This window comes from Rhinolophus sinicus, linkage group LG06, assembly GCF_036562045.2.
Source record: "Rhinolophus sinicus isolate RSC01 linkage group LG06, ASM3656204v1, whole genome shotgun sequence".
Lineage (NCBI taxonomy): Eukaryota > Metazoa > Chordata > Mammalia > Chiroptera > Rhinolophidae > Rhinolophus > Rhinolophus sinicus.
Window position 1 is genome coordinate 91,019,588 of NC_133756.1, and position 23,104 is coordinate 91,042,691.

At 36.5% G+C, this 23,104-nt stretch overlaps 1 protein-coding gene across 4 annotated transcripts in view; it reads left to right on the forward strand.

Annotated features, from left to right (window-relative positions):
• The window catches only part of ATM (ATM serine/threonine kinase), a 119,235-nt gene extending 96,899 nt beyond the window's left edge, over window positions 1-22,336 (forward strand). For all 4 annotated transcript variants that reach the window (XM_074335523.1, XM_074335525.1, XM_074335524.1 and 1 more), the window contains 6 exons: window positions 1,269-1,434; window positions 3,022-3,108; window positions 12,705-12,819; window positions 14,713-14,776; window positions 18,698-18,834; window positions 18,946-22,336. In XM_074335523.1, coding sequence (XP_074191624.1) covers window positions 1,269-1,434; window positions 3,022-3,108; window positions 12,705-12,819; window positions 14,713-14,776; window positions 18,698-18,834; window positions 18,946-19,129 — 753 coding nt within the window. In that variant the 3' untranslated portion in view covers window positions 19,130-22,336. The remainder of the gene's footprint in view (window positions 1-1,268; window positions 1,435-3,021; window positions 3,109-12,704; window positions 12,820-14,712; window positions 14,777-18,697; window positions 18,835-18,945) is intronic.
• Window positions 22,337-23,104: the final 768 nt, after the last annotated feature.

Sequence of the window (23,104 nt, forward strand, 5' to 3'; positions counted from 1 at the left end):
AACAGTAGTCATCTGTCAAAAAATGGAGGATTGCTCCATGAAATGCTAAGAAATTTGCACTTTATACTGTAGGCAATAGCGAACCCTTGAGAAGAATATTAATAATCAGGTTTGCATTTTAGAAAGATAACTGGCAGTCTGTGGGTTAAATTTTTGAGAAAGCCGGCTAGAGGCATGAGGCAGGGGATCTGAATTAAGACTAATGACCATAGGAATGGAGAATACAGGGTACATCTGAGAAATATTAAGGAGGCATAACTGGTAAGATGTGGTTGCTGATTAGAAGCGGGGTTGGTGAAAAAGCAATCAGTAGCACCCAGTTTTCTGGTTGGAGTTATGGGGTTGATGGAGAGGCTATGTACTGTGTCAAAAAACAGAGGAAGTGGCTGTGGTTTGCCAGAGATGAGAAGGTGGATTGGTTTGGATTTGGAAGTGATCCAAGTGAAGGTGTTGAGGGAACAGTTGAAGAGGCACGTCGAGTTGGATGGAATTTAATGAAGACATCTGGGCCAAAGATACGGATTTGGAAGTCATCAGCACATAGATCGGAGTTCTGTCATCTGTCAAAAAATGAAGTAGTAGGCCGATTGAAGTAGATAAGCTTTGCTTCAGGGAAGTATTGTACTGTATAGTATAGGAGATGTTGGAGGACAGATCTGAGACGCGCCAGCTGCTTTGCCATCCATCAGTGACTCTTCCTCCGTTTCTCGTTTTTCCTATCGCACCCCTCGTGCTGTGATACCACATAAGACTATCTGCAGCTACCTTTGACATTTTTGTGTTTACTTCACATAGATTACAGGATCATTCAAATTAGAATTTACTTAAGACAACAGTCACTGGTGAAGTGCCTCCTTCCACTAATATTAACTTGAAAACCCTAAAGGGGTTATAACTTGTTATTAATTGCTTCCCTGACCAGACTGGTAACTTTTTGTGGGTAGAGATAGTATCTTTTTGTTGCCTCTCTGTCATACTGTTTGCTATATACCGTGTTTCCCCCAAAATAAGACCTAGCAGGATCATCAGCTCTAATGTGTCTTCGAGCAAAAATTAATATAAGACCCGGTATAATATAATACCCAGTTTTATATCATATAATATGATATAAGACTGGGTTTTATATTAATTTTTGCTCTAAAAGACGCATTAGAGCTGATGATCCAGCTAGGTCTTATTTTTGCGGAAACATGGTAGAAACTCTTAGTAGACTTAAATTAGTTGAACACAACATTGAGAAAATAACTTTACATTTGATCTATTTAAAGGAAATACAAAAGAGGTCTTATGAAGAGAAATATGAAACCTTCATGGATATTTGCCAGAATTTTCAACCAGTTTTCCGCTACTTCTGCATGGAAAAATTCTTGGACCCAGCCGTTTGGTTTGAGAAACGATTGGCCTATACTCGCAGTGTGGCTACTTCTTCTATTGGTAATCTTCTTACATACTTTAGTAGATTCAGCACTTCCTACATTCTTAGTTGCAGGGGTAGGATGGTGTTGCTGGTGGTTGTCAACCAAACCATCTTCATCATTATTAGATCATTGAGTTTCTTGTTCATCCTGATTCTTAGTTTCTGATTGTAGTTCTTTTTAGCTTTTGCAGGAGAGAATTCTTCTACCGCAAGGTAGGGGAATAAGACTAGATATTCTTTTTTGTTTAACAGTGAATATGGCTTATTTCTCTTCCTAGATTCACTATATCATTTTTTGAGACTTTTCTTTGGAAAATAATAAAACCCATGAGAACTCCATTTATTTCCTTTGTTGTTTTCTTTTGTACAGAAATCTAATACTATAGTATTATCACCCAGTGATTGATTCTGTTTAATACAATTTTAGAATAGAAATGATACATATTTAAATATTCAGTGTACAACATATATTTTGACTTTGTTTTTTAATTTTTAAGAGTTTGGAATAGCTATGTAGGATACCTAACAAAATCCTAGAGTATGAGAACTAACAGGAACATCAAAGATCTTTTAATGTGTTGGTTTTTAACTAAAGACCACTTCCTCCATCTCTTACGTACCCCAGGAAAGCAGGGCATGCATGTTTTGAAAAAGTTCTAGGTAATTATGAAATCCTCTTCTACATTGGAATCATTAATCTGATTCAACTAATTTAGTTTATAAATAAGATGGTAGGCCCAGTTAACGACAGAGCTAGCCAGGCACTCAGGCATGCTGACCTCCTATTCAGTCTTTTTTTTTTTTTTTTTCGTTTTCTTTTTTTTAATAAATTTTATTGGGGAACATTGGAGAACAATGTGTTGCTCAGCTCCAAACCCAGTCTCTGTTTTCAACAATCTTTAGTTGCGGGGGAGGCTCAGCCCATCATCCCTTGCAGGAATTGAACTGGCAACCTTGTTGCTGAGAACTGGTGCTCTAACCAACAACTGAGTCATCCGGCCATCCGGCCGGCCGCCCCAGAGCATTTTTTCAGTGTTTTCTGTAACACCACTCAGTGTCTTTCATTAGGTTAAAAGCATTTTAAGACATGTTATCATCTGTCTTAAAAATGAAAATGCAGTTTTTTCTGGGTACATACCTGATGAAATGAATTAATGGTTAATTTGTGTTAAATATAATTCATCAAGCAGAAGAAAGTTTCACTGAAGAATGAAGAATTTACACCCAGGCTTCTCAGTTTAAAAGTATACTCTGTATATATTTGAGTGCACATAATGCAGTGCTTTGGCCCTGGTAAACAGTAGTCTCAACTTTAACCATACTGATTTTTGAAGTATTGATATTTTTAAATGTGTGCTTTATTAATAAAGAGAAAACTTTTTAGCAGTCATCTAGGATTCATAAAAGTATAAATGAAAATAGCTGGCAAGATTTGACTTAAACTCAAAATGGCCAGTTTGTATATGACTTCCTTTTAGTAGACTAAAAAGCCTAAGCCACTTAAAAATTATATAGTCAGTGCTATTAGTTGAAATTAGGGCTAAATGTGTTATAGAAATAGACACAAGAATAGAAATATCAGTGATTTCATGTTTATTTTCCAGTTGGTTACATACTTGGACTTGGTGATAGACATGTACAGAATATCTTGATAAATGAGGAGTCAGCAGAACTTGTACATATAGATTTAGGTAAGTAATCAAAGATATGCATTTTTGTTCTGTTTAATAAATATGTGGTCATCAAGAAATGTTTGCCCACCAGGATATTACAAGAATGAGAAAGATAGATACATCAAAGCAATGAACATTGTTTTGTTTTAAAAAGCAGAAACACAGTGATGCTGGAGTAAGTAGTAAACTTTTCCAGGGCTAATGAGTGAGACTTACTAGACATGACATTTAAGTCAGGTCTTCAAGGATAATCCAGACAGAAGATAGAGCACAGTGAAAGGAGGACTAATGAAGATGTAGCAGGTTGTAGGAATGGGGAGATATTCAGTGTGGCTGGAGTAAAGTTTGCATGTAGCTGAGTAGCTGGATGGATAGATTGGTATTAGACTGTAAAAAGCCAGGCTGCGAAGTTCCAGCTTTAATCTGCTAAACAATGGGAAGTAAGTGAAGATACATTTAAGCAGGACATGATTACATTTGATTATTAGAAAGGTAATTTGGGAACAGTATTGACAGCACGAAGACAAGGTAATGGGTATTATAGTTTAGACAAGAGAGGATGAAGATTTGGACCACAGTAGTAAAGATCAGGGCATTGGATTTGGGGAACATTTTTGTAGTAACCTGAACCAGTGATAATTAGATGTGGAAACAGTGGGAGAGGAGACTCCAGGATAACTGAAGTTTCTAGATGAAGAACACAGCAGATTTTGTATAGAATAAGAAAGTGGTGAGTTCAGTTTTACACATTATTTTCAAGTATTAATGGGATTTCCAGGTGAAGTGGGCAATTTAATACCTTGTTACCCCGAAAATAAGACCTAGCTGGACCATCAACTCTAATGCATCTTTTGGAGCAAAAATTAATATAAGACCCAGTATTATATTTTATTTTATTTATTTTATTTTATTTATCTTGTTTTGTTTATTTTTTATTTGTTTTTTATTTTTTTATTTTATGCATTTTATTTTATTTACATGTATTTTATATTATTTTATTTTATTTTTTATTTATTTTATTTTACTTTTTATTTTATTTATTTTCTTCTATTTTATTTTTTATTTGCTTATTTTATTTAATTATTTTATTTTATTTATTTTACTTTATTTTATTTTATTTTATTTACAGTGGTACCTCTTTTTTCGAACGTCTCCGTTGACGAACATTTCGGTTCATGAACGCTGTAAATTTTATGGATTTATGGTATCATTAGATAGTAAAATTAATGCTAAATTTGCACTTTTAAGGGTTGATTTTAAAGGTCTGGAACAGATTAATCCATTCTGCATTACTTTCTATGGGGAAACTGTGCCTCGGTTTTAGAACGTTTCAGAACTCCAACAGTCTTCCGGAACAGATTACGTTCGAAAACCGAGGTACCACTATATTTTATTTTATTTATTTTATTTTTATGTTATTTATTTTATTACTTTATTTATTTTATTTTATTTATTTTGTTTTATTTTATTCTATTTTATTCTATTTTTTTATTTTTTTTTTCTTTAAATTAAAGTTTATTGGGGTGACAATTGGTAGTAACATTACATAGATTTCGGGTGTACAATTCTGTAATACATTAGCTATATCTCACATTGTGTGTTCACCACCCAGAGTCAGTTCTCTTTCTATCACCTATTTATTTACCCTCTTCAAGGTACCCACTCCCCCTTCCCCTCTGGTAACCCCTAAACTATTGTCTATGTCTATGAGTTTTAGTTCTTTCAGTTTTTGGTCTTGTTCTTTCGTTGTTTTCGGTTTATATACCACATATCAGTGAAATCATATAGTTTTCTGTTTCTGTCTGACTTATTTTACTTAGCATTATATTTTCAAGATCCATCCATGTTGTCACAAATGGTCCTATTTCATCCTTTCTTACCACCGAATAGTATTCCATTGTGTATACATACCACAACTTCTTTATCCATTCATCTATCGAAGGACATTTTGGTTGTTTCCATGTCTTGGCCATTGTAAATAAAGCTGCAGTGAACATTGGAGCATACTTGTCTTTATGTATAAATGTTTTCAGATTTTTGGGTTAGATACCAAGGAGAGGGATTGCTGGATCATATGGTAATTCTATTCATAATTTTTTGAGGAACATCTGCACTGCCTTCCATAGCGTCTGCACTGCACCAATCTCCATTCCCACCAACTGTATGAGGGTTCCTTTTTCTCCACAGCCTCTCCAACATTTGTTACTATTTGTCTTGTTGATGATAGCCATTCTAACGGGCGTGAGGTGATATCTCATTGTGCTTTTTATTTGCATTTCTCTGATGATTACTGACGTTGAAGAGTTTTTCATATGTCTATTTGCCATTTGTATGTCCTCTTTGGAGAAATGTCTCTTCAGGTCCTCTGCCCATTTTTCTACTGGGTTTGTTTTTTTGTTGTTCAGTTGTATGAGTTCCTTATATATTTTGGATGTTAGCCCCTTATCAGAAGCACTGTTTGCAAAACTCTTTTCCCATTCTGTTGGTTGCCTCTTTCTTTTGTCAATGGTTTCTCTTGCTGTGCAGTAGCTTTTAAGTTTGATATAGTCCCATTCATTTATTTTAGCTTTTACTTCCCTTGCCTTTGGAGTCAAATTCATAAAAAACTCGTTGAACCCAAGGTCCATAAGTTTAGTACCTATGTTTTCTTCTATGCAGTTTATTGTGTCAGGTCTTATGCTTAAGTCTTTGATCCATTTTGAATTAATGTTGGTGCATGGTGACAGATAGCAGTCCAGTCTCTTTTGCATGTGGCTTTCCAATTCTGCCAGCACCATTTAATGAAGAGGCTGTCTTTTCTCCAGTGTATGTTTTTGGCTTCTCTGTCAAAAATTATCTCTCCATATTTATGTGGGTTTATTTCTGTGTTCTCAGTTCTATTCCATTGGTCTATGTGTCTGTTTTTCTGCATTTGATTTGCTAGAATTTTGTTTAGGATTTTTGTATCTGTATTCATCAGATATACTAGTTTGTAGTTTTCATTTTTTGTGTGTTATCCTTATCAGGTTTTGGTATCAAGATAATGTTGGCCTCATAAAATGAGTTAGAGAGTACTGTCTCTTCAACTTTTTGGAAGAGTTTGAGCAGGACAGGTATTAGATTCTCTTTGAAGGTTTGGTAGAATTCACTAGTGAAGCCATCTGATCCCAGACTTTTGCTTTTGGGAAGGTTTTGGATGACTGATTCAATTTCATTACTTTTGATCAGTCTCTTTAGATTTTCCAATTCTTCCTGATTCAGCCTAGGAAGGCTATATGTTTCTAAGAACTTGTCCATTTCTTCTAGGTTATTGAATTTGGTGGCATATAGTCCATCCTTCATAGTATTCTTAGGTGATCCTTTGTATTTCTGTGGCATCCGTGATAACTTCCCTTCTTTTCATTTCTGATTTTGTTTACTAGTGTCTTTTCTCTTTTTATCTTAGTGAATCTAGCCAAGGATTTGTCAATTTTATGAATCTTTTCAACGACCCAGCTCTTTGTCACATTAATTTTTTCTATTGTCTTTTTGTTCTCTGTTTCATTAATTCTGCTCTGATTTTTATTATTTCCTTTCTTCTGCTGACCTTGGGTTTCATTTGTTCTTCTTTTTCTACTTCTTTAAGGTGTAACATAAGGTTATTTATTTGGGATTTTTCTTGTTTCTTGAGATAGGCCTTTAATGATATAAATTTCCCTCTTAAAACTGCCTTTGCTGCATCCCAGATATTGTGGTAGGATGTTTTTCATTCTCATTTGTTTCTATGTAACTTTTGATCTCTCCTCTTATTTCTTCTTTGACACAGTCATTCTTTAAAAGTATGTTGTTTAATCTCCACATATTTCTGGTTTTTCCTGCTTTCTTTGTGCAGTTGATATCCAATTTCAAAGCCTTGTGATCAGAGACTATGCTTGGTATGATTTCAATCTTCTTAAATTTGCTGAGTCTACTTTTATGTCCCAATATATGGTCTATCCTTGAGAATGTTCCATGTACACTAGAAAAGAATGTATAGTCTGATGTTTTAGGATGAAGTGCTCTATAAATGTCAATTATGTCCATTTCATCTAATGTGTCATTTAGGGCTGCTATTTCGTTATTTATTTTCTGTGTGGATGATCTATCTACAGCTGTCAGTGATGTATTTAGGTCCCCCTACTATAAGTGTGTTTTGGTCAATTTCTCCCTTTCAGTCTGTTCGTAGTTGCTTGGTATATTTCGGTGCTCCCTGATTGGGGCCATAAATATTGATGGCTGATTTGTTTTCTAGTTGTATAGTCCCCTTTATCATTATGAAATATCAATCTTTGTCTTTTGTTACCTTTTTCACCCTGAAGTCGGTTTCCTCTGATATCAGTATGGCTACACCTGATTTTCTCTGGATACCATTTGCTTGGAGTGTCAGTTTCCACCCTTTCACTTTGAGTCTATGTTTGTCCTTGTAGCTGAGATGCGTCTCTTGGAGACAGCATATGGTTGGGTTTAGTTTTTTGATCCAATCTGCTACTCTGTGCCTTTTTATTAGTGAGTTCAGTCCAGTTACATTTAGGGTGATTATGGATATGTGAGGATTTCCTATCATTTTATCTTTAGTTTTCTGGTAAGACTGTGTCTCCATTGTTTCTTTGCCTTTTTGTAGTTGTCTATTATTTCTGTGTGGTGGCATTCTATGATTTTTTCCCTCTGTTTCTTTTTTTATTACAGTATATATTTCAGTTCTGGATTTTTTATTTGAGTGGTTACCATTAAGTTTATGTAAAAGAAAGTTTAATATTTAGAGTATTCCATTTTCTTCAGCATGCTTACTTTCTCCATTCCCATATTCTGGTTCAGGCCCTTACTTGCCCCGCTTTTATGTTTTGGTTGGCACAAATTATCCCTATTGATGGTGGTCGAATAGCCTCCTTCAGTATTTCTTGTAGTGCAGGTCATGTGAGAAAATTCCCTCAGCTTCTGTATGTCTAGAAAGGTCTTTATTCCTCCTTCATATCTAAAGGATGACTTTGCTGTATATATTATTCTTGGCTCATAATTTATCTCTTTCAATTGTTTGAATATTTGGTTCCACTCCCTCCTTGCTTGTAGAGTTTCTGCTGAAAAATCTGATGATATTCTAATGGGCTTTTCATTGTAGGTTACCATCTTCTTTTCCCTGACTGCCTTGAGGATTGTTTCTTTGTCATTGATTTTTGACAGCTTCAATACAATGTGCCTTGGAGAAGGCCTGTTGGGGTCAAGGTAATTAGGTATTCTGTTTGCTTCTTGGATTCAAGGATCCAGTTCTTTCCACAAGTTTGGGAAGTTCTCATCGACAATTTGTTTAAATATACTCTCTGCTCCCTTCTCCCTTTCTTCCTCTTCTGGTATTTTATTTTATATATATTTTTTATTTAATTGTATTTTATTCTATTTTTTATTTTATTTATTTTATTTTTTATTTTCATTTTATTTATTTTGTTTTATTTTATTTTTTGTTCATTTTTGTTTAATTTTATGTTTATTTATTTTAGTTGTTATTTCATTCATTTCATTTTATTTTATTTACAGTGATACCTCAGTTTACGAACGTTGTAAATTGTATGGATCTCTGGTATCATTAGATAGTAAAAGTCATGCTAAATTTGCAGTTTTTGGGGTTGATATTAAAGGTCTGGAACGGATTAATCCATTTTGCATTACTTTGTATGGGGGAACTGTGCCTCGGTTTTCAAACGTTTCAGAACTCCAATGGTGGTCTTCCGGTTTATATTCGAAAACCGAGGTACCACTCTATGTTATTTTATTTTATTTTATTAACTTTTATTTATTTATTTTATCTTTATTTTATTTCATTTATTGTAATTATTTTATTTTATTTATTTATCTTATTTATTTTATTCTATTATTTCTATTTTATTTCTTTTATTTTTTTATTTTATTATAGTGTTTTATTTATTTTATTTTTTCATTTTACTTTATTGTTTTTTTACCTGGTCTTATATTATATTAAAATAGATTGGATCTTATATTAATTTTTGCTCCAAAAGACTCATTAGAGCTGATGGTCCAGCTAGGTCTTATTTTGTGGGAAACACGGTAGATAGGAGGGCAAAAAGTTGAGCATAATGACGGAGATGTAGACCTTTCAGCAAATAAGTCATTGGGCTGGAGAAGGTTCTGATCTTATACATCAGCCTTAATAAAGAGGACTAAGGATAGAATCATAAGGAATACCAGCATTGAAAAGGCTCAGTCAGAAAAAAAACATGAGGAATAACCAAGAAGTCATGGGAACTAGAAGGTGGAGATACGTTGGAAACCAATGGAGGAAAAATTTTCATGAAGGAAGTCCTCAGTAATATCCGATACAGAAAGACCAGATAAGATGAATGCTAATAGTAGGCCTTTGAATTTAACAATTAATCAATCTTGGAGGCCTAGGAAGTCATCTTTGGGTAGAATGGATAAGTGAGATTGTGAAAAGGCAAAGGACGTTGAAGATGTATAGATTAAGATGTGGAATTGATCTGCAAGAAGTTTAGAAGGAAAGGGAAAGGTAGGAGAGAAATTTGCTACCATCTGAGAGATTAGAAGATGAGAGGCACACATATACGTTTGATCCTTTTGTTTTGTTTTGTTTTAAGAGTTTAATATGAGAGGCATGAACATGTTAGGTATTGGTAAGATAAAGGAAGGAGACAACGATAATTAGTAGCAAGGGAAATTATATAGTATGTGAGGGGGTAGAGTTGGCTTCACATTGGTGGCATGTCAGCTTTTCTGCTAAGACGGGAGGAAAGTGTGAGTGCTAATAGGAAAGTCTAAAACGAGGGGAAAGAATGTTTGCCATTCTGTTTTTTCTGAGAAATAGAAAGCATGTATGTTTGCTAAGAATTGGAGGGATGGTAATGACCTTAAAAGAACAATAAAATTCTAAAACAGGTACCATGGAAATGAGACCAAGAGTCATAGAAAGGAATAAGTAAAAGACGTGCCAAGCAGTTGAAGGGTCACTTTCCTAAGGGGATAATCCTAATTTGTAGTGGAGCCAATAGTGTCATCATGTTTTCTTCCAGCAGTCTTCAACACCCTTGGAGTTTAATTTTTTGTTTGAAATCGTAGGTTTGGAGGGGCAAGGGAACAAGGAGATTTCAGGTACTAGTGAGAGTAATCAGCCTTGCGGTCTATACTCTGAAATGAGTAGGGAAGAGAGGCTAGTAGACTAGAAATCTCAGTGAGTTTGAAGACAGTTTAATAAGTGTGTAGAGGCGAAGAGGTTTTGATTAGAATGTAGAACTTAAGATTCCTAAGAAAGGAATAGTTTTAGGAAATTATAAATTCTACAGTGTAATCCATATAAGTGGTTTGCTAAGAGAGAGTAAAGTTGAATTTCATTAGAACAGAGAAGACCAAGGGTTTTATATGTTTTTTTCCCCAGAGTGAATTCCAGAGTTTGGACAGAAAGGAAGTTTGTGAGCTAGGTTTATACCAACGTTCACTGAATTCAGGAGAATGTCTTAGAGGTTGGCGTATAATAATGAGAATGGGTGGGGTTGTTAGAGCCAGAAGATGGGAACCTCAATAAAAGTGAGATTTTATATGAGAATGAAAAGGCAGAGGTCTGGAAGCTGCAAAGTTGAGATAAGAGTATGGTAACCTCTGTCTAAGCCATGCTGAAAGCATCTAAAAAACGGGAAGGATAAATTGGTACTATTGGGCATTATCTTCTAACGCTGAACTGGTATATCTCTTGTGACCCAGCAGTTGCACTGCAGTAGAAATACACACATATGTATAAGCATGTTCATAGTACTGTTCATAATAGCCCCAAACACCCATCATAAGTAGAATGGATGAATAAATTACAGTGTTTTCATAAAATGGAATACTATGTAACAGTGAGATTGAATGAATTATAGCTACAGACAACATGGAAGCCTCTCACAAATATAATGCTAAGTGAAAAAATCTAGATACAAAAGAGTACGTACTATATAATTCCACTTACGTAAAATCCAGAACCTGGTAAAATTAATCTGTGTTAGAAGTCAGGGTAGCACTAACCCTTTGAAGAGGTGGTCAGTGGTTGGAAGAGAGGTGAAGAGGGGCTTCTGGAGTGCTGGTTACATGGTCTGTTCACTGTAATTCTCAACAAGCCATACACTTGGATGATTTGTACAGTTTTCTGTGTTTATCTCTTTGGTTATCTGTTGCTGCATGACAAACCACCCCAAAATTTAGTAGCTTAAAACTACAATAATTATCGCACATAATCTGTAGATTGACTGGGCTCAGCTGGGAACTTCTCACTTAGGATCTTTCATGGAGTTGCGGTCAGCAGCTGTGGCTGGAGTCATCTTAAGACTCCAACTGTGCCAGCGTCCAAAAAGGCGTCTTCACGTCCCTGTGTGATGCTTCAGTGCTACTCCTCCACGTGGCCTCTGTCCAGCAGAGTAACCTGGACTTCTTACACAGCATCTCAGGGCTCTGAGAGGAAGGAAGTGGAAGTTAAGGGCCAGGCCTGTAACTGGCACAATGTCACTTCCACTTAATTCTGTGAATCATAGTAGTGTCATAGGGCCCATCGAGATTCTCCCTTCTTTCTGGGCCTCTAATAGCAGTATGTTTGACCATCTCACTGGATCATTTGTGTTGTTTACCTCCTTGTTTGTATTTTCCAACCTTTTTTCCCTTTCAACCCACCCTGTGGTATCACTAGAAACCATGTGGAGAGCCTGGACTTCCAGCCTCACCCAGCTGTAGCAAGGAGCCCCCTTTCCCCGTGGACTTCAGTGGAAGCCAAGTGGGGAATCTGGTCTTCTATCTCCACTTAGCAGTAACAAGGTGGCAACTCCCAAGCCAGCAGAATTTTACAGTTTGATTTCATTTATATAACATACTTGAAATGACAAACTTATAAAAATGGAGAACAGATTAGTGATTGTTGGAAGAATGGGGGGCAGAGGTAGGTAGGCCATGGGAGGAAGGAGGGTGTAGCTGTAAAAGGGTGGCGTGGGGAATCCTCGTGGTGACAGAAATACTCTATCTTGACTGCATCAATGTCAATATCCTGGTTGTGATGTACTGTAGTTTTGCAAGATGCTACTATTGGGGGGAAATGATAAAAGGTATGTGGGAGGCTCTTTGTGCTTTATATCTTATAACTGCATGTGAAATCTATAATTATCTCAAAAAGTTTCCCGTAACAAAAATTTTATAACTATAAATGTGTGTGTGTATATAAATTGTGTGTGTGTGTATATATACACACATATATATGTATATATATATATATACATACATATATATGTATATGTATGTGTGTGTGTGTGTGTGTGTATATATATATATATATATATATAAAATCTCTGCATTTTAAATTCCTCCCATGACTACTTCATTTTTTAAAATCACTCTTTAATCTGGATTTCTCTAATTATGTCAAGAAGTAGTTACGTTTTTTTGAGGTGCCTCTCCTAGACCATGGTGGAGATGAGGAAGGCAGACAGCGCAGAAATAGAATAAACGGCTGTGTGTTGTTGTAGTACTGATCGGTTACAGGTGACAAACTGGTGCCTCTACAAAGCCCACGTGCCAGTAGCAGGGAGGTCAGTCAGCTGTGGAGCCTCCTAACCTCACTGTATTTTTCACTTTAGGAGTTGCTTTTGAACAGGGTAAAATCCTCCCTACCCCTGAAACAGTTCCTTTCAGACTCACCAGAGATATTGTGGATGGTATGGGCATTACTGGTGTGGAAGGTGTCTTCAGAAGGTAAGTGATAACAAGGTAAAGTAGGGCAGATGATTTTTGGTGCAGAATTGTTTGGATTATTGACTTCTGTAGACTGTAGAATTCATTGCTCGATTTCTATTCCAGTGCTTTGCCAGTACTAAGGAAAAGACCCTGGGTGAAAACAGTAATAGTTTCCCCTTCTTTCTGTTCACCTGGGACCTCGCCCAGGATAACACACAGGCTGTCCTTCCTAACCTCCTCCGGAAGTAGAAGCAGCTTGCCTTCACCTTTAGCTGACTTCCTGTTTACTGCTCACAACTCCTGGTGGGCGCCCACTGGTAGGCGTATGAACTGCCCTAAAGGCTCATGACCCACTGCTAGCGCCTGCGGTTCCCTGGCATTTCCCAGCCTAGGTCTGGGTACTCACTTTCTAATGGGGCAGGTTCTAGTCCAGGTAAACTAATAATTAACGACTCAAAGAACTATTTCATACTATTGTGTTATTCTTATAAATGATAAGCTTATATTTGCATACATATTTTTTTATTAAAGTGTAGTTGACATACCATATTAGTTTCAGGTGTTAAACATAGGGTTTCAGCATTTGTGTACCTTGCTATGTGATCACTATGATAAACTTAGCAGCCAGGTCACCATACAAAGTTATTACAATGTTATTGACTATATTCCTTGTGCTGTGATAAAAGGTATGTGGGAGGCTCTTTGTGTTTTATATCTTATAACTGCATGTGAAATCTGTAATTATCTCAAAAAGTTTCCCTTAACAAAAATTTTATAACTATAAATGTGTGTGTGTATATAAATTGTGTGTGTGTGTATATGTATACACACACAATGTGTATATATATATATATATATATATATATATACACACACATATATATGTACATGTATGTGTATGTATATATATGATCTCCTCTGCATTTTAAATAAGTCACATCCCTCTGACTTATTTATTTTATAAATGGAAGCTTGTACCTCTTAATCCCCTCCCCCTTTTTCACCCATGTCTTCACCCCTCCCCTCTGGCAACCATAAGTCTGTTCCCTGCATCTACCGTGTTTCCCGAAAAATAAGACCTGTTTTTTCTATAATATAAGACTGGGTCTTATCTAACATAATATAAGACTAGGTCTTATATTAATTTTTGCTCCAAAAGACGCATTAGAGCTCATTGTCTGGCTAGGTCTTATTTTTGAGGAAACACAGTATTGTGAGTCTGTTTCTGTTTTGTTTGTTCGTTTTGATTTTTTAGACTCTACATATAAGTAAAATCATATGGTATTTGTCTTTCTCTGACTTATTTCACTAGTATAATACTCTCTGGGTCTATAACAGCTTTTGTTGCTGTTGCCTGGGGCGACACATCCAAAAAACAAACTGTTGCTAAGACTGATGTCAAAGAGTTTACTGCCTAGGTTTTCTTCTGGGGGTTTTATGGTTTCCAGTCTTTATTTAAATCTTTACTCCATTTTGAGTTTATGTTTTTATATGGTGTAAGAAAGTGGTCCTGTTTTATTTTTGGAAAGTATCTGTCCAGTTTTCCCAGTTCCATTTATTGAAGAGGCTGTCTTTTCCCCATTGTATATTCTTGCCTCCTTTGTAATAGATGAAGTGACCATGTAAGTGTGGTTTATTTCTGGGTTCCCTGTTCTGTTCCATTTACATATATATTTGCATTCATTTCAGAAATATCTACTGAAAGCCCACTCTGCCAAGTTCTTTGCTCTTTGACATATTACATAATTTGGGAATTATTAACAAGAATAGACTCAGCATACTACACATGAAGAGAGATATCAAATGGATGGATGGATGGATGGATGGATGGATGGATGGATGGATGGATGGATAGATGGATGTTGAAAACATTGGTGTGTAACAAAATCCTTATTTATGATGTGTTTGTAGATGCTGTGAGAAAACCATGGAGGTTATGAGAAACTCTCAGGAAACCCTGTTAACCATTGTAGAGGTAAAGTATATTATAAGGAAAACTTTATTTCTCTACCTGATAGACTGTGTCTTGTTAGGAAGTCACTGATTTGAGGATCAGTGCTTCATTTTAATGTGATGAAATAATACTGGGCAACAGGAGGGGAGAGGGTTGCACCCATCAGTAAATTGCGATTTAGAAATGCCTCCAGGCCCCTCAATTTTCTTACAATGTTACAGCATAATAAGTAATCTCTAGTCTTTAATACATAAATCAGCACTTTTACATCTTAGATATCTTGTATGGGTGGTATTGTTTTCAGAATGGATTCCATTGGGGTTTTAAGAGAAATCACCAAGTTACCTGCTCAAGTTCAGAACCATTTAGTCAGACAGATGGAGATCGAAGTCGACGTTAGTGGAGGAACATGGCTGAGGAGTGAGGGCCAAACTAGTGCTTCCTCAGTGCCTCTCAGCTCTCTCAATCCTAGGACAGTCCACTGGATCGGGGTTCGGGCCTGCAGAGCATACACTCTTCATCCGGCCCACTGCCTCATGTTGAACAGGGCAGAAAGGGAGGGAAGTCAACCATATTTCCAGTACTTATGACCTTAGCTCTACCCGGCGAGAATTGTGTACCTAGGGCAGTCACTCACCACCCTGGGAAAGGGTGTGTGTGGCAAGAGACCGGGAGTGTTTCCTGCACAGGGAAACCTGGGAAACAGAGTATAGCCATGCCCCCCTTACATGCTTCAGCTTTTTGTTCCTTTAACCTGGCGGTGCTGGACCTGACTGCGCTTTAGTGGTATCACCTGTAACTGCTTTTAAAAAATATTGATGCTGACCAAATTCAAACCAATTTTCTAGGGATGCAGCAGGAACATTTATGTTTTTCGAAAGCTCTCCTGTGCAGCCAGGGTGGGGAATCACTGGCTTAATTCACTGGCATTAACCATTAAGCCTGTGATCAACAAGGGTGGGGGTGTCCCTTAGAGGGTGAAATTAACAGTCTGTTAGAGTGGTCCTCTGTCACCATTGTGAACCAGGGGCCTTTTTATAGATCTTTGGACTGCTGGTGGCAGTAGAGATTTTTGCTGCAAAGGGAGTGCTGAGATGGATCCCAGTAGTATGTTGATAAATTTAAATACAAGGCTGTGCTGTTCCCAAGGCTGAATAAAAATGTATTCCCCTTTCTATTTCAAATTATGTTCATATATGTCATTTCTTACAGTTTGGGATTGGTTCAGCAGTAAGACTAAATGATAATCCAGACACCTCACTAATTTAGAAATTAAAATCTAAAATCAGATTATCTTGCCTTTTTGCATTTAAGACAAAAAAGTCCAAGCTTTTCAAATGAATTTAAGATCCAAAGAAGTTTAAAATATTCCCCAGTATTTTACTCTGCTTAGTATCAGTCAGTCAGAAGGATATTTTTATGGCTGTTATGGTAGATAGGTGGGGGTTCCTTCAGTAGCTATATCCTGAGTGAATACTTGTTGGAAGAGGGTAGTTCCTTCAAGGCCTCAGAAGTTTTATGGGTTGAATGCCAAATTGCTCATGAGCTTCATTCTTTAAATAGTGGAAGGATATCGAATTAGAAAAGTAACAGTAGCCAGATCACCTAGAGGTTCCCACACCATTATAAGAACTTTAGATTTTACTGAGTGAGATGGAAACTGTTGGAGGGTTTTGAGCCTGAGAAGTGATTTGCATCTCCACCCACAATAACTGTGTCACTTAAAAGCTCACCCTTTAATGCTTTGTGTAGTTTACACTGACCTCTCCAGTCTTGTCTCTGAAAATCTGTCCAAATTTCCTGAAATCATTTGATGTGGTTGTCCCAGTCTTCAAGAGGAGTTTGTCACTTGAGCTTACTGAAAACTTGGTTCTTCAGCTTTGGGAGGGCACTTCTCAATAGCAGCGTAGGTCTCAATGCTGTGGACGCCGTTCCAAGCATCCATCTTGTACTCATTACTTTTCCTCTGTTAGGTTTCATTGAGTCACACTCACTGTCTCTGATCTAATAACAGTTAAAGCATCTCCTCACTTTGTAAATCCCTCTGTAAGAGCACTTTGTCTTGGGTGCATTTCACTTTCCTTCTCAGTATACTTCTCTCCTGGTCTTCACATCACTTTTTCTTCTTCTTAACAGACCATTCTATCCTCCAAGACTGACAAAGTTCTAAGGAAATATCTCTCTAACTCAGTGGTTCTTAGCCAAGGGCGATTTTGTCCCCTAAAGGATAGTTGGCAATGTCTGAAGACATTTTTTGTTGTCATAAATTTGGGGGGATGGGGAGATTCAGATACTATTGACATTTAGTGGCTTTAGGCCAGGGAGGCCACTAAACGTCCTGTGTGCAAGGACAGGCCTACAGTAAAGAAGTATCCAGCCCAAAAATGTCAATAGTGACAAGATTGAGAAACCCTGCTCTGGCTTAACCAGTCTATATTCCTTTATTGTTTTCATCCAACCACTTCTGTTCTAATAGTAAGATTGTAGTATATTTTTTGAATTACTAGTTCTTCCTTGATTCTAGAATTTACAAATATAATTCCTAACAGAAGCCCTTGGGTTTAAAATAATGTGTGTTCTTTCTCTACTTCAACCCAAGAAGACTGTATATAGTCTCTTTATAATTGAGGCTTCTAATGTTTTCATTAGTTGATTAATATTAGGTTGGTGCAAAAGTAATACGGTTTCTACAGTTATTTTTAACCTTTTAAACCGCAATTACTTTTGCACCAACCTAATAAATACGCTTCACTTTTGTGGGTGAAACTGGTTCAGATCTCTGAAATCTAAAGCTCAACTTGAAGTCATATAGGAATCCTGGACGAACCATATACATTTAGTCAGTCCCTCCACAGTTTTTAATGGCCCTGGAGGACACTCAAAATAGCTGAAACAGATGACCAGATTAGGGTACTGCTGATCTAGTACATCTCCTGGAATTAAACACAATGCTAAAGGCATTTTGTAGTCCCAGCCTGCAGACCTACTAAGAAACCGTGAAGGCAGCAGCAAAAACGAGTTCTAACTTTATAATGCTGGAATACCCTGCAGTATCACTCGTCCCTGGAATTGAGCCTTCACTTATTATTAAGACCTGTCTGGTAAGCATTTGCTAAGGCCTAGTTTAAAAATTCTGTGCTTATAATACCAGAGATAGTTAGTTGTTCAGAATTGCCAAGGACAAACATCCCTTGGCAATTTAGAACATTTGGATACAAAAATGAATCCAGAGAGCTTTGAATAACATCATGAGGTCTCGCTTACTAAAATTTAAGACCTAAAGCCACTTGCTCTGTCCATATCAGTTATTTTGGTATTCAAATTCTACTCCATATATATCTCAAGGTGCCAACCACAGCACCAGACCTTGGGTTTTGACGGGCTTTCAACAAATTACAGCCTTTTTCTTTCCATTCAAAGTTGGAACTAATTGAGAGAAAAAGAGCCCTAGAAATAGGATAGAGATCCAAATGTCAGGTGTATTAATGATAAAACTGTTGGAGAACATGGCTCAGGAGTGAGTTCCACATAGGCCGCTGCTGTCCAACTCCCACACAGCTCACCTGAGGGAGAACTAGGGCCTGCAGAGTAAATCCCTTTCCAGGACTGGACTGGTCAAGAGAGAGAAAAGGAAAGGAAGTGACTAGTGCTTGTCTCCTTTTAATAGATTAGTTTCAGCCAGTCAGGAAACATGAGTCAGAGGTTGTCATCGCCCCCAACCATGGAGGAAGAATGAATTCAGAGTGGGATAAGAAGTCCAGAGTGTTATACTAGTAGTTTCCTCCATGTGGAAACAGGAAGTGTGTGCAGTAAGTTTGTCCCTCCCCCCAGTCAACTACCATGTGACTGGCCTCTGTTATTTTTCTAATTCTGGTCTACTGTTTCTAAATACATCATCAAAATGCACATTGTTCTTCTAATTCCTATGTTCTCTCTGTCTAGGTCCTCCTGTATGACCCTCTCTTTGACTGGACCATGAATCCTTTGAAAGCTTTGTATTTACAGCAGAGGCTAGAAGATGAAACTGAGCTCCACTCGACGCTAAAAGCAGATGACCAGGAATGCAAACGAAATCTCAGGTGAGCAGTATTTTAGGAAGGACCTATTGTCAGTTGTTCAGATTTTCCTATTTCCAAGGCCCTTTAAACTAGTCCACCTCATTAATTAATGCCTTTGTGTTTTGTCATTAGTGATATTGACCAGAGTTTCAACAAAGTTGCTGAACGTGTGTTGATGAGACTACAAGAGAAACTGAAAGGAGTAGAGGAAGGAACCGTGCTCAGTGTGGGTGGGCAGGTGAATTTGCTCATACAACAGGCCATGGACCCCAAAAATCTCAGCCGACTTTTCCCAGGATGGAAAGCTTGGGTGTGATACTCAACATATGAATTACCCTTGAATTCAACCATCAGAAAATATTTTTTGACCTTCACCCACATACTCTGAATAGGTGTTAATATTTAACTTAGTGAACTACTTTTTGGTGTTTTAAAAAAAAAATGTTTTAATACTTGCTTTAGTCACTTAAAGATGCTTTGATAGTCTCAAGGAACATCTATTCTCTCACACTTTAGAAATAATTATCATTCATGCTCTATTTCTAGGCTAAGCATTTATTTTTTTTCTTAAAGTACATACTTGTATCATTTTCAGTAGAATCACTGACTTACGCTTTAGCTAAAAATGGAAGCAGCAGGAATACAGGAACATCACTGACAGTTTTTCCTTTAGGAATTAGAACAAATAAATACACTGCTAGTTTTGAGATGTGTTTTAATTAAAATTTATTTCCCAGGTATTATATAAATGATAAATTATTTGACAATTAATATGTAAAAGGAAGAAAATACTTTAAAATTGTAACTATCTCTATGGCATGGTAAAGCTCCCTTAAAAATAAGAAGCAGTGTTGAAAACAAATTAGTATTTAAGAAATAGGTTTGGATTTTCAGTAACAAGATCACCCCAGTGTTAGTGAATAATAAAGTTATGTTATAGAGAACAAACTTCGAAGACACAGTTAGTATGATTACTATTTTTAAAAGAGATATATTGGTCCTATAGTTCTGTTCTCTTTATCTTTGAAGCCCTTCTGTGTTTTCCATTAATCTTTCTGTGATGCCTTCATAGCTGTCTCCTAGTGCATGAATTCTGTTGTCGGCTACGTAGAATCTTTTTAAACTAGTCATTGGGTTTTTCTTTTAAAATTTTTTAATTTCTAGCTATGTATCATTCTTCGGATCTGCCTGTTGTTTCATAATGTCTAGTGTTTTTTTTTTATTTTTCAATTCCTTTTATATAAAGTCACTAATCACTTTAAACATCCCTATTTTATAGCCTCTCTCTAATAGCTCTATCAAGTTCTTGTTTGTTGATTCTTAGGTAGACTGTTTATCTGTGTGTTTTGTAATTTTGAAAGGTGAGCTTATTTTCAGAAGGGCTTTCTCTGTGGAAATCTTGACTGGGTTAACAATAATCCCTTCCAGATAAGTTCTGTGTCTCCTTATGTCATATTCCCAGAGCTATCACTGACAAAGGACCACTGTTATTTAATTTCTTGGCTTTGGGGTTTCTAGACCTCAAGGGTAGTCTGAATTACCAAAAGAAGACTCCCGGACCAGGACAGACACTTTTCCTCATCATCTCCGCTTGCCAGTTTTATTGACTCCACGTTCACTGATGGTGTCAGCTTCCATGTGTCACACCTTTATGGTGGGTGTGAGAGGAGGTGGATTTAATTCCTACCTGCTGCCTTTGGAAGTCCAAGGTTTCATCAGTTCCCTTCTAGTTGTTAAAGCTGAAACCCATAGGTTAATGAGATTCGCAAGTTGTGCTGGGACAGCTAGAATGTCAGCTCACACATTTTTCTTTCTGGTTTTCAGTTCCCTTCATTTTTGGCCCTAAGGATTTCCCCTTTCTTGTCAGTTCTGCTGTACATTTAAAAGAATGTTTCTTACATCTTATCCAGCATTTCTGTGTTTTGTTGGAGAAGAAAGGTATAGGTATCAAGTTTGACATGTAGCTAGAAATGGAACACTTTTCTGTCCCCATATACTGTCAGCAGATACAAAAGTAAAACTGCTGAGTTGTGTATTACTGAATATAATCCCTCCTCCTTTCTTAGGAAAATGTTTACCTTAGCTATAAGAGATTAAGATATGCATGACTGAACTTTGCTCTTATTTGTGCCTTGGGTAACCAATTTAGGTGAACAGTTTTTTCTTAGGAAGGGCTAGCATTTCTGTCTTTTGTCATTGACAAGAACGCACTCATATCTCATCCCCCACCTTCCCTTCCCTCCAAAAACAGTCTCCAGAACTTTGTGGACTATAAATTTCTTGGTTTGGTTTCTGGAGAACTGTTCTTAAAATTATTTTGCATTTCAAATTACAAACTTATCTTGGTATCTCTTTCTTATACGCTGCCTTAATGAATATTTGGTATATCTTGATAGTTTTATTACTGTAGTGGATCAAGGGAATGTAATAAACTTAGAATGTCTTTATTCAAGAAAGCCATGAAATCTTCATGCATGAATAAGAAATTATCAATTAGATGATAGTATAGGTAAATGAATTTGTAATTAATTCTTGCTAATTAAGGTATCCCTATTTGAATAACACCATGAAACCACTCTTCAACCTTGAATGGTGTGCCATCAGGCTCCTGTCCTATTCCAATGTTCTTATTAATGGCTTTGAAAAGTCGACCAAATTTGCAAATAACAAATCTGGGAGAATGGCTAATTCACGGGTGATAGAATTAGGATTCTGAAAGATTTTGACAAGCTGAAACACTGTCTGGAAATGAATAGGATAGAAATTTACCAGAAACAAATGAGTAGTGATTAGGTTTCTAAAATATTAATCATAGAATATGATTGTATGCTGAGCACCTGACATACATTATATGCAGCATGTCTTGCAAGATGAGTGGTATTATCCCAATTTACACCTGGAGAAAGTGAATTTTGGAGAAATAAGGTAACTTCTCCAAGGCCAGAACATAGTACATGAAAGGTACAAGTTTATGGACAATCCCTAATTTGAAAAACTTTCAAGTGAAAGAAATTTGGGCTTCACCACTCAGTTGCTCATAAGGTCAATAGAAACCAAGTAGAGAAGCTACTAGAAAAGCTAATAAACTAGACTGATTGAACAGCTGTTACAGATTAAGAGAGCTAATAGCCCTCCCACCATTCTCTGTGCTAGTCATAGCACTCCAAAGAATCTCCCTAATCAGTGGGTACATAAATCCATGGTCATTATAGTATATACTTAAAGTATATGCACTTAGAAATGCTAAAAATTTAATAGTGTCTAAAACAAATAAAAGCAAAAAGGGAACACTTTGGATTTATTAAAGATTAAAGTAGGTTAGTCTTTTAAAAAAATAGAAAGATAGTATATTGGCTTGAAATACAGATATGTGTCATTTCAAGTATTTTAATAGCACTTTAATGAAATTATGTATTTTATATAGCTTTATTTTGGTACTATTGAATGTATTTCTTTGTTCTGCTGTTACCAGAATCCTGTTACACTGTTAACCTTTTTTTGAATAAATAATTCTAAAAGCAAATGTATGCTAAGATTCTTTCATCTTTTTCAAATATTTGCGTGTTCTGTGTGCCAGGCATGGCGCTAGTTCCTAGGGAAACAACTGTGAGCAAGGCAGGCACCGTCGGCCCTTACAGAGCTCATATCTGGGCAGAGAGGAAACTCATAATGCAGTGTGAGCTGGGGAGCCTGTAACACAGAACCAGCTTGGCATGCTGCAACTCAGTCTAAACAGCTTGGTTTTCTTAATTACCCCATGACAAAGGGCAAATGACTGTTCTTTGGGTCTAGAGAGTGATCTATTTGACATTTCTAAAGTCTAAAAGATATATACTGGAATATAATAAAGATCTTGATACCCTAATTGTGAAGTTTGCATACCACCTGTTTGTTTTTTAACTAAAAAAAAATTCAGCCTTTTTCAGAGTTATTGGCTCTTCTGTGTAGATTTAGGGGGAAAAAAGTGAATTTTGCATTAACATAGTACAGTCAAAATTTTCACAAAGATTAGATTCAGAATTTGGTAAAATGAAAATCTTATATAATGAAAATTATTCCCTAACAAGTCCCTTACTTTGCCCATAATGTCCAGCATGCATAATTTTTTAATGTATAGCAATACATGCAAATGTATACTTCTACACTAATGTACAGTGTATGATTCTAAAGCAGTGGTTCTCAAAGAGGGATGATTTTGCTTCCCCACCCTTCACCTCCACAGAGTACATTTGGCAATGTCTGAAGACATTTGTTGTCACTGACATGGTGAGAACATGAAATATTGACATGT